The sequence below is a fragment of the Phascolarctos cinereus genome, unplaced genomic scaffold, assembly GCF_003287225.1.
Source record: "Phascolarctos cinereus isolate Bilbo 61053 unplaced genomic scaffold, phaCin_HiC Scaffold_1;HRSCAF=81, whole genome shotgun sequence".
In the NCBI taxonomy this organism is placed as follows: domain Eukaryota; kingdom Metazoa; phylum Chordata; class Mammalia; order Diprotodontia; family Phascolarctidae; genus Phascolarctos; species Phascolarctos cinereus.
Genome location: NW_027555514.1, coordinates 286,460,325 through 286,472,679, shown reverse-complemented (window position 1 = coordinate 286,472,679; position 12,355 = coordinate 286,460,325). Strand labels below are relative to the sequence as shown.

The following is a 12,355-nucleotide window of genomic DNA, read 5'->3' as shown; positions in this document are numbered from 1 at the left end:
AGGACAGTTGGGTTTGCAAAGCACTTTACAAATATTTGATTCTCTCGACAGCCTTGAGAGCTTGAGACATTTTTATCAACCCCAGTTCACAGATGATGAAACTGAGGCAGGCAGAGCTCAAATGACTTGTCCAGGGTCAATTGAACTCAAGCCTTCCTGACTCTAGTGCTTTACCTACTGCGCCCTCAAAGGCCCGTATGTTACAATATTGACATGAGGCTTTTTTTTTAACACATGGGAGCCAACATTTTCTTACCTTGGGAACATAACTCTAAAATTCAAACTGAAAGCAATAGGAAAATATAATTCAGCTTACATTCTTTGAAACACAATTGTCTTGCTTGCACTTAGTGAAATTAATAGGAAAAGGCTGCTATTAAGTGCTTTCCTTTTGCACCCTCAGCACCTGGCCCATAGTAGGTACTTGATAAATGTTAGCTGAATGAATGATTGACCGAGCCTGTGCCAGTTACAATGTCAGACGCTGGAGGTATAAAGCCAAAACATAGAATAGGCCCTGTCCTCGAGGAGTTTACATTCTAACATTGTGAGGCTTGGTGACTAGGGAAAGGAGCAGTGGCAGGGCAGATGTCCAGGTGCCCATAAGGGCTTGGCCCTTCTCCACCTTGCCCCCAAAGTCCTTGGAATCACCAAAGAGCTCAATGTCAGGAACAGACATGGTTTTATCCGTGGAAATGGCATCAGAGAAGCACCCTGACCCCCTGCTCTGTCACTGGGTGCTGAGGGCTGAGAAGCTTGGCCAAGGCTCCTACTGGCCTTTGTATCTGGAGCCCGCCCTGCACTGAGCTCAGTGTTCATTGACCAGGTCGAGGAGTGGGGTAACCCAGCATGCATTCACTTATTCACTCACTAGCCCACCAGGAAAAGGGTGGGGTCTGGAGGCAGAAAGCTCTTAGTTCAAAAGACCCCAGGCAAGGCAATTTACTCATGTAAAATGAGGATAATAGAATCTAATTAGATAATGTTTGTAAAGTGCTTTGCAAACCTTAAAGATCTCTAGAAATGCTAGTTAGTTTTCTTATTATTCTCATTATTACTATCATCATTCATTTTGATAGTGTGAGGTCCACTTGCCCCGGAAAGCCTAGAGTGAAGAAAAGACCTCCAGTGGTGGATTAAGGAGCCCTATCCTGAGGTCCCAGCTCTATCATGATTGGCTAAGTGGCCTTGGGGGTCAAGTCACCTCATTTCTCTGTGCCTCTGTTTCCTCATCTGAAAAATGGACATACAATTCCTTGCCCTTCCTACCTCCCGGGGTTCTTTTGAGAATCAGGTCAGAGGCCACATGTGAAGGCTTTGCAGTCATAAATGGCTCTAAAAATGGGAGTTCTTTACCCAGAATATCCCTATGTCTGTATACACACTTAAAGCCCTTTCAGTGAGACCCCATCTGCCAAGTCTCAAATGACTACCGATGGCATTCCACCCACATATGACTTCTCTCAATATTCCACAGTATTTTAATCAAATTCAGTTCATAAAAGGGAGCAGAACATACAACATACCTTTTCTTTTTCCTCAGGGGAATCATGTATCCATTGTCAACTAAGGCACAGTCCTGACATTTTCTTAAAAATTGCTTCCAAGCAATTTTACTGGTGGTTTTAAATCCTAATCTGGGTCAAGTAAAATAGAAATGCTGTTTTAAACAGTTTTAGCTCTATTCTAGGCCCCCTGAATTCAGTGTTCAGGAAGGAGGCAGGGCAGCAGCAGTCTGGGGGAGGTTTCCATCTGAAGCCGAAAGAACAGAATAGCCGTGTAAGACTTCGAGGAAATGAAGCCCCAGCAGAGTGTGTGGCTTGTGGAGAGTGAAGCAAGAGAGGAAGGAGGAGCTGGGATCACCAGCTCCAAAGCCCCTGCTGTGGAACCCAAGGCCCTGGGAGCGCCTGCAGCCCCCCGCCTAGTGTGTCCCGGGGGAGGGTACCCTTCCCGCCATTGCCCTGGCAACTTGCTGCCCAAAGTCCCCAGAAGATGGAGAACTCACTGCCTTCCCAAGAAGCCCATTCCACTTAGGGAAAACACTCATCTTTGTAACCTTTTCCTTAAGACTCTGGTCTTACCCTCTCTAGCTTCTCACCTTTGTGCGTAGTTCTATGCTCTGGGGCCAAGCAGAATCAGGCTAAGCCCCTTTTAGGGGACAGGCCTGTGGCTACCTAAAGATGGCTTCTGTGTCCCTTCTGGTTCTCAGTCAACGGTCCTTCACCCCCCCTCCCCTCCATTGCTCCAGTTGTTTTTAAAATCCCCATTTACTTCAAGTGCTCCCATGGCATGGATTGGAGACCCTTCCCTATCTCCATCACTCTCCTCTTAACTCTTTCCAGATTATCATTCCACTTCCAGGAGCCAAGATGGCGGAGTGAAAAGGTAGTCGCTCTCACTCTCCCCTATCAACCTCTGAAAACCCAGAAAATATCACCCCAGAAGAAAACCCTGGAACACCTGAACTAGAAGAAAGACAAGGAGCAGTAGTGCAGTAGGCCAGCAAACGGGCGTCCCAGTGCCTCAGCAAAAATAAGGGAGGCAGAACTACAAGGGGCCCCAGGCAGACAAGTACCCTGCGGCATTCATCTGAAAGGAGGTGAAGAAAACAACCTAAAGGCTTCCTAAAGCCCCGGCCTTGCTGATTCCAACCCAACACCAGGTGAGCTGTAGGAGCCCTGAAGCCTCCAATTGTGAAGAAATACTGAAGCCCAGGTGGTAGAGCAGGCAAACACCAACACCTGGACCTCCGAGTGCCTCAGTGAGGGCGGGGGAACCGGTGGAAACCAGCTCAGAAAACCACCAGGAGTCTCAGCAATCCACCACAAAGGAATCTCCCAGTGCATTAGCAGAAACGAGGGAGACAACACTGCAGGGGGCCCCAGGCAGATAAACACCCTGCAGCACCCGTCTAAAAGGAGCTGAAGAAAGCTAAAGGAAAGGAAAAGCAGGCAACCTAGAATTGCCTGAAAGTTCCAGCCCAACATGCGGTAAGCTGCCAGAAACCTACAGCCTCCAATTCCCAGCATAAGAGGCCCCAGAACAAAGCCAGTGACCAAGACCTAGGCTCCCAACACAAGAAGCTTGGGTCAGTACCCTCTGTTCCCCAGCAGGAGAGCTCAATCTCTTTAAAGGCCAGGGAATAAAGAAACACCATGAGTAAAAAGAAACGTACCATAGATTCATATTATGAGAAGAGTGAAGATCAAGACAGAAATTCTGAAGAGGACAACATTGTCAACAAACCCACATCTGCAACAACAAAAGGGAATATGAACTGGTCTGAAGCCCAAAAAGCCTTCTTAGAAGAGCTCAAGAAGGATTTTAATAGTCAAATGAGAGAGGTAAAAGAGTCCTTCAAAAATACAATTGGCCAATTGGAAAAAAAATACACTGAAGAAAACAAGTCCCTAAAAAACACAATTGGCCAATTGAAGAAGGAAGGACAAAAACTAACAGAAGAGTACACTGAAGAAAACAAGTCCCTAAAAAACACAATTGGCCAGTTGAAGAAGGAAGTACAAAAACTAACAGAAGAAAACAATCTGTTAAAAACTAGAATTGGACAAATGGAAACTAATGTCTCTATGAGAGAGCAAGAAACATGTCAAACAGAAACAAAAAAAAAAAAATGAAAAAATAGATGAAAATGTAAAATACCTCATCAGTAAAACAACGACCTGGAAAATCAACTCAGGAGAGACAATTTAAAAATTATTGGACTACCTGAAAATCATGATGAAAAAAAGAGCCTGGACAGTATCTTTCAGGAAATCATAAAGGAAAACTGCCCAGAAGTCCTAGAACCAGAAGGGAAAATAACCATAGAAAGAATCCACTGATCACCACCTGAAAGAGATCCCAAATTGACAACGCAAAATTCCAAAATTACCAGATGAAAGAGAAGGTGCTGCAAGCAGCCAGAAAGAAACAATTTAAATATCATGGAACCACAGTCAGGATTACACAGGACCTTGCAGCTTCTACATTAAAAGACCGCAGGGCATGGAACATGATATTCCGTAAGGCAAAGGAGCTTGGAATGCAGCCAAGGATCAATTACCCAGCAAAAATGAGCATCATTTTTCAAGGGAGGAGGTGGATATTCAACGAAATAGGAGACTTCCAAACTTTCCTGATAAAAAGACCAGAGCTCAACAAAAAATTTGATCTTCAAGTACAGGACTCAAGAAGGACTTAAAAAGGTAAATGGGACAGAAGGATACAATATGTTGTTAATAAGGGGGGGGCTGTTTAAACCCCTACAAGGGAATATGAGACTTGCAACCCTTGAGAACTGTATTGTTATTACACCTTGTTAAAGGAGTATACATAAAGAGGGTGGATATTAGTTGACTTTGATGTAATGATAAAAAAAATCTAATCAAGTGGGTTAAATGGATCCAAATAAGTGGATCAATCTGATCTTAGAAAATGTACTGAGAAAGGAGGAGGCAGACAAGAGTAAATTACATTACAGGAAAAGACAGAAAATCCTATTACAGCAGAGGGAAAGAAGGGGGGGAGCATTGTTTGAACCTTACTCTCATCAGATTTGGCTCAAGAAAGGTATAATATAATCAGTTAGGTATAGAAATCTAACTTGCCCTATAGGCAGTAGGAGGGAAAAGGGGAAAGAAAAGGGAGGGGGGGGAAGAAGGGAGGGAAGCAGCAGTAAGACTAAAGGGGAAGAAAAGGGAAAGGGATAATAAAAGGGGGAAGGGACTGAAGGAGGTGGTGGTCAAAAGCAAAACACTAGTGAAGGGGAGAAAGGAAAAAGGAGAAAGAAAAACTCTTTCCAGCTTATCAAACTCCATCCTATACTGTGGTGTCAGCACAAGACTCCTGATGAAGGGGGCAGCCAGGTGGTGCAGTGGATAGAGCTCTGGCCTTGGAGTCAGGAGGACCTGAGTTCAAATCCGGTCTCAGACCCATGACACTCACCAGCTGTGTGACCCTGGGCAAGTCACTTAACCCCGGCTGCCTCACCAAAGAGAAAAAAGACTCCTGAGGAAGGCTGAGCAGCCATAAAAAACGGTTGCAATCTTGGGCAGAATTAAGAGGGATGTCGATTCTGGGCTGGGGAGGCGATGGTGTCATATCACATGACACAGTGAGCTGCAGCTCACCAAGACTCCCAGATCTTTTTTCCAACAAACTGGGCCTCTCCCTTCCTGTGCTTGTGGATTCGATAAGACCTGACGTGCATTCCTGCTGAATTTCGCTTTTGGGTCTGATCTCTGTCATGCAGGGTGTTGGTGCTTAGAACCATGCCTGGCACATAGTCAGTGCTTAACACATGTTTATTCCTTTCCCCTTCCCTCCCCTGCAAAGTCAGATGTTGGCAGGCCAGCGACCATGACGGCCTGTACAAAAGTGGGAGGAAGGTAAGCGGCAGTGACGGGGAGACTGCTGGTTCCACGTGGATGCTCTCCAGATACACAGACCGCAGACACAACTCATCTCCATGAAGGTCTTTCCTTCTCCAAATTGCAGACACTACTCTGATATCCTTTTGTCCATTGGAAACGCTGTCTCACCACCAGCTTGGACAAACTGGAAATGGATTCCTGCCATGGAAGCATAAGAGGCCATCCCCTCCCTGTGAGCTAGATTCATCTGGGGGCCATGTGTCAAGGAGAGCTGCATTGTGGCAGTCCAAGTCACCAACAGCTACATGTCATCTACCACCAAGGTCTATGGGGGGTGGGAGCTCTGCCTTCCAATAGTGGAATGAGCAGCCAACGTGGGGTTCCCTGTGGGGTAAACCTCGGAGACCCAGATCTTCACTCAGGCTGGGGGGGGGGTGGTTCTTCCTAACAAACAGAGCTGTCCTTGAGTGGGAGGGGCTGCCCTGGAAGGTGGTGAGCTCCCCATCAATTAAAGAACAAGTGAGAATTGGATGGCCACTTGTCAGGGACTCCGTTGTCCTGATTACAGTGTTACTGCTGTTGCTGTGCACCTGGTGGTGATTGAAGTGGGGATTTCTGCCCTGAGATGGGCTGGACTTGGAACTCAGAGCTGGCAGAGGCTGTAGAACAGGGGATGTCAGAGCTGGGAGGGAGCTGAGAACTGGGGATGTCAGAAAAATGGGAGACAAACCATCCTAGCTTGGTTTTGAGCACTGTTCTTAGATGAAATGCACTTTCTCCATTGAGGCCATACGACTTACATTGCGAACAATGAGAGCCCGGGACAATGAGGGAGGGTCCCGTAAGAATCTCCAAAAGATGCCCACGAAGCAGCCCTGCTCCTGTCCCTTCCCCATGGCCCCATGGAAACATGATTGATCCCTCTTAATGTCTGTCCCAGGCCTTTGGATTCACTGTCCCCTGGACATGGGGGAGAGTAGTTACTTCTACTCCCTGTCCTTCCCCCAGGAAACTGGACACTCTTTGAAGGCAGGAGTTGGGTCATTTCTAGAGAAAGGACACAAGGCCCAGCTCTGACCCTCTAGGCCTCAGTTTCCTCATCTGAAAAATGAGGAGGTTGGATAAGACAATTCTCCCAGCTCCCAAGCCTCTGACCGCACGCTCCTATGACTCTCCAGTGTCAAGAAGAGCAGCCTCAAAAGGCCATCCACACCCCTACTGGACAGCTCTGCATGGAAGCTGTTGGAATCCCCTTCTCAAGTGCGCACCCCAACAAATCCCCTTGGATACCTGGAGGGATAAGGAACTCACTAGCTCAGAGACAACCCCTTCCCCTCTGGGGAGCTGTAATACTTCTGAAATCCTGGGACTTCCCAGTCCTAGCCCCGGAATGTTTCCCTTCAGACTTCCCTCCTCAGAGCCAATCAGCCCAGTTCCTTCAAATGATCCTTGAGGGCAGTTAGATCCCTAAGAGTCTTGGGTTGTATCCTAAGAGATCGGAGAGGGGTGAGCTCAAAGATCCATAGGGATCACCGGACAAGTCAGCCGCCACTCCCTCCTTGCTTCCCTGGGTTCTCCACGTGACATCTCGCCCCACGTCCAGGTTAGACCACGTTCTACCCAGGCCACGTTGGAGCCCCAAACCAGGAGGCCCGAAGAGGTGGCTGTGTCCTCGTGAGCTAGCGAGCCCATGGCCCCGCGAGGCTGAATCAGGGACCTCACCCACGGATTCCTGCCCTCCCCTGCTGCAGAGTGCAGCCCTTCTTCCCCATCTGCTCCTCTCGTGCAGAGGGTGCCTCGCCAGGCTATTTTGCAGATGCCGCTGCAGCCCGAGGCAGGCCACCTGGTTCCCAGCCTGCCTGGCCCATCTTCCTCCACTCACTTGGCTAACATTTAAAATGTTGCCCAGGAAAACTTACCTCTTCAGTAGCTGCAGAAAGATCCCTTTTGGTAATGGGAATATAAAGTTGTCAACAACAGTGTTTAAGTGATTCAGAGACAGGTACCCTCTCTTGTTGGTGTCAAATGCACTGAGGGCTTTCTCGATATTCGTCGTGGACACACCAAACTAGAAGGAAATCAATTCAGAGCGGCGTGCTCAGTAGAGATGTGTTTGTGGTGAACCTCACCTATCAATGTGTTTTATTTTTGCAAGGCCTTTTCAAATTCCCTCTTCTCCCCCAACTGATCAAAAAGGTTACCATAGCATGCACTGACCTTCAGATGTTTAATTAATGAGCTTCGCTACAAAGCCGGCTTGGCTGTCCCTGCTGCCCAAGTGACAAGGCCAACAGGGAAGACGGGACGTTAGGCCGCCGCTCCGCCTCACATTTCAAGGAGCTAAAAATACTTGGGGAAACTGCCAATTTGATACATCTTCCTTAATATACTTCCAAGCCATCCCTACTGTGAGCCCATGCCAGGCTGCTCTCCATTAAATCAGGTCAATCAAACAATAAAAGCCAGCACCATCTTATTAAAAACAGCTCCTCCTTTTTTTTAACCACAAAGAAAACAATAAATGGAAAGGCTACTTAAACATAGTAAGCATCGAGCATTTCTTTAATTATTTCTTTTTGTTCTCATTTTGTTCTGCTTTTTTTTAATTAATGGAAAATAACCTACACACACACACACACACACACACACACACACACACACACACACACACACACCCTCTCTGCATCCCCCCAAAAAATGGGGAAATGAGCTTTGCTTATGGGACTCCAGAATTCCAGTAAACTAGGTTAACTGCAGCAGGAAGATGGCACATAAAGTGACAGGAAGATGGCTTTGCTTTTTTGAGGATTTTCCTGCTGTTTATTGTTGAGCAATAATATGACAGTCTCCAGCTTTGCCTCCTGCCTGCCCCTCCCTCTCTGAACTGGCTGGATTCCACTCTGCCCCCTTCTCCCCTTTTCCAGTGGCCCCTAATGACCACTGGAAGAAACAGCAGAGACAAGCAAGGGGCCCAGGCTTTGTGGCTGGACTCACTGACCAGAAGCAAAATGTGTTAAGGAATAAAGTCCTTCTTGGGGCAGCTGGGTGGCACAGTGGATAGAGTGCTGGCCTCAGAGTCAGGAGGACGTGACTTTAAATCCAGTCTCAGACACTTGACACTTACTAGCTGTGTGACCCTGGGCAAGTCACTTAACCCCGATCACCTCACAAAAAAAAGAAAAAAAAAGAGTAAAGTCCTTCTTGGTCAGCCAGGCAAGATTTCCTGGTGACCAAAGGAATAAGAAGCAGGCTCATTCTTAATGCATGGGTGGGTATACATAGGCCACCATGGCAGAGAGAGATACAGATACAGAGACAAGAAGAGAGAGGGGAGGGAGAGAGACAGACAGAGAAAGAGAGACAGAGACAAAGAGGGAGAGAGCAAGACAGACAGAGACAAGACAGAGGAGACAGAGGAGACAGAGGCAGAGAGACAGAGTGGAAGGAGAGACAGACAGACAGAAAGAGACAGAGATACAGAGAGAGACAGAGACAAAGAGGGAGAGAGCAAGAGAGACAGAGACAGGGATAGGAAGAGAGAGAGAGCAGAGATAGGAAGAGAGAGACAGAGATAGGAAGAGAAAAACAGAGACAGAGACAGGAAGAGAGAGCACAGGGAGAGAGAGACAGAGACAGAGAGATACCGTCACCTGGTGATCAGTGTTCCCCTGGTAAACCGCTTCCTTTGCCAGCTTTGGGAGAGTAGGATGCCTTGGGCCCACGCTAGAAGGCAGCTAAGGGGCTCAGGAGATAGAACCCAGGACTTGGAGTCAAGAAAACAGGTTCAAATCCTGCCTTGTGTACTTTCTAGCTGTGTGACCCTCAGCCAGCTACTTAACCTCTCTGAGCCAAAGTGGAGATGCTCACAGCACCTGCCCAGATGTGCTGTTGTAAGGACCCAGAGAGATAATTTAGAGAACCTCCCTCCCTCTCCAAAGGCTGGCTGCCATGGGGAGGATGATGATGATGAGTGAGCTCATCCATTCAGAGAGACTTGCCAGGGCTGGTGTTCCCTTGGCAGGAGCCCAGGGTCACCTCTATGACACTGCAAGGCACCAGAAGAGGGATTTTATGGAGCAGAAGAAAGCCAAGGGCGTGGACTCTGAGGATGCTTTCGGGGAACCTGGGAACCAATCTTCTTATGATTCCATTCAACGTAACTAACACCTGCCCTCAAGGAGTTTATAACCTGTTGAAGGAAGTGGGTGGGGGGAGGCAGAGGTCAGGGGAGGGGCTGGCGCATGTTCGAATGTCTGTGACATGTGTGAGAGGCAAAGGAGGAGGCCAGACAGATGCTCTTTGCAGAGAGTGACAACTTCCTTCATGTAAAAAGGTGCCATGTGGGTCAAACAGCATGGATAATGAATAAGAGGCTAATGGATGCGATGCCATGAGACTATAAACAGCCAATCAGGAGGCTGAGAGCTTGATAGAAAGCCAATGGAGCACGTCTGTTGAGACAAAGGTTACAAACAGCTTTCCCAGGCTCCGGACTCATCAGCACTGGTGTTGAGTAGACCTATGCTTGCCCAATGCCAAGCAGTAACAGGTTACAATGTAGACATGAACATGAATGACCTTCCTTCACAGCTGTGCAAGATGAACCCAAACTGTGGCTGGGCTCAGAGATCTCCAGATAGCGTAGACCCTGGGTGGAGATTCTGAATCCCGTTGCCAGCGGTGCAAGACATCTAGCCTCCAGAACAGTTTTTTCTTGATCTCTTTTGTAAGGGGTCAAGGTCCAGTTCTTTTGGAACTAGAAAAGGACCTTCTGAAAATACAACTGTCTGTGTAATCTTACAGAAGGAGGGTCCCTTTTAAGAACTGACCGATGAAAACTTGTCAATGAAGTCTTTTCTCCCCGCCCACTATTCTGGTCCTTTGATATCTGTGAAGAGGTGAAGGGGAAAGATCTCTGAACTTATCAGGAATTGTGGGCGATGGTGGCAGCTCCACTAATTCCTAGCCACGTGATCGTAGGCAAGCTGTCTCATCTCTGAGACTGTTTCTTCCTCTGCCAAATAGGAGACAGACATCCATCTGGCCCCATAGGTTGTGGTGAAAAAAGGCACTTTAAAAGCCATTAAGTGCCCTGGCTATAGGAGATGCTGTTAAGGAGCCCTGGCCTCACCCTCAAGGAGCCTTAACAAACCTAACACTCATGCCCTCTGCCAAAGCCCAGTGAAAACCAGGCAGAAGGTTGAGTAACAATTCTGTATATGCCCTGTTCTTTCATACACACACACACACACACACACACACACACACACACACACACACACACACACACACACACACTTCTCCTACTTTTGTTCTGTCTTACTATTTTAGAGATGTTGGTGAAGAGATTCAAAGTTGCCAATGCTGGCCCAGGACCAGAGGTCTGACCTAGGGGGAGGGAGGACGAAGGCAAGAGGAAGAGAGAGATGAAATTACCTGGGCTGAGAGGCTAAGCTATTAATAAAGGTGGAAGGAGCCAATTCAACATTTAAAGACAAAGAGGATGTCTTGAGCTAACGATTTTAAAAGACTCTTCTGAAGGCCTGCTTCTTGACCTACCAATAGTAACTCTAAATTGCTAACATTGTAATTTCTATTAAAATCTGTCTCAGTGGCCTTATTATGGCTTGTAATGACTCAGGGCTATGAAATGTAGATGGGAGGAGGGGTTGATTGAGGAGTCCATTTGACAACATTATAAAGCACAGGCCTTTGTCCATGTCGAGGCTGGGCATGCACTCTGGCCATTCTGAGATACACACACTTTGCCGGAGTAGAAAATATTTCACTGAGGGGAGAGCATTGCAGGGGGGTTGGTCAGATCAGTTGAGTGTCCACATTCCTGAAATATCATTATATGGAGGGTGAATTCTGGCTTGGAGGGGCTCGGCCATAGTCCCACAGTCTCAGGGACAAACCAGGACACCTCAGGACAGAGCCAGAGCACATGCCTGGGTCCCTGGGAAGTGTCCCCAGTGGATTAGGGAGACTCAGTTGCTCAGTCCACACTACCATGGAATTATAGACCTTAAAAATTATAGACTTCTGGGGCAGCTAGGTGGCACAGTGGATAGAGCACCAGTTCTGGAGTCAGGAGGACCTGAGTTCAAATGCAGCCTCAGACACGTAACACTTACTAACTGTGTGACCCTGGGCAAGTCACTTAACCCCATTGCCTAGCCAAAAAAGAAAAAAAATATTATAGAGCTCAGAGGCCATCTGGCCCACTCATTTTGTTTTGTGAAGAAATTGAAAGTCAGAGGTTAAGTGGCTTGCCCAAGGTCACACAGGGAGCAAATGGAAGCCATGTTCTTTGGGCAAGGGGGGGACGTACTCACCCATAAAATTATTTGGGCCACATTTGTTTGGAGGAACTTGAATGCGTTACAAGGCGGGAAGCAGGGGTGATGCCTTCCGTCCCTCCCGGGGAGAGGAGCAAGCTCCCCTGCTGGAGGGCTCTCAAGGCTAAGCCAGCAGATCCCAGCATGGCACCTCCATGGACGTCAGAGCCATCAGCCTGGCTCAGTACTACAAGACTGACCATGACATCACGGGGAAAGGGGAAGGGGATAAGAATTTGTTGAGCTCCTAGTGTGTGAGGAACCGCTCGCACAAGCTCTTTTGACAAAGAATTCCTCCTTCCATCCTCACCACACCCTGGGAGGTGAGTTCTTGGGAGGGCTGGGACACTCCCCGCTGGAGCGCAACCCCACACTGCTGAAGCTACGGAAGCAATGGAGGCGTCCCAAGGAGCCACTCACCTCTTTGAAGAACGCTGCCTCAATGTCGTCCATAGAAGAGTTTTCCCAACCATCTCCAGATGTTGACGAGAAGGAGAATACATATTTATTTTCTGGTTTCACCCTCCACGTACACTCTGTTAAGGAGGGAGGGGAAGAAGGGGAAATGGCACCTGCGAGTTACCCACCACTGCTGGCTACCAGCATGCTCGCTCTCCTTTGCTGGCCAGCTTCTGGTCCAGA

The 12,355-nt window shown here is 47.8% G+C and overlaps 1 protein-coding gene across 1 annotated transcript in view; it reads right to left on the bottom strand.

Moving 5' to 3' along the window:
* Positions 1-12,355, bottom strand: part of EFCAB6 (EF-hand calcium binding domain 6) — a 165,683-nt gene that overhangs the window by 98,696 nt on the left and 54,632 nt on the right. Inside the window, 3 exon segments of the mRNA XM_078150502.1 lie at positions 1,527-1,637; positions 7,292-7,440; positions 12,134-12,249. Coding sequence (XP_078006628.1) covers positions 1,527-1,637; positions 7,292-7,440; positions 12,134-12,249 — 376 coding nt within the window.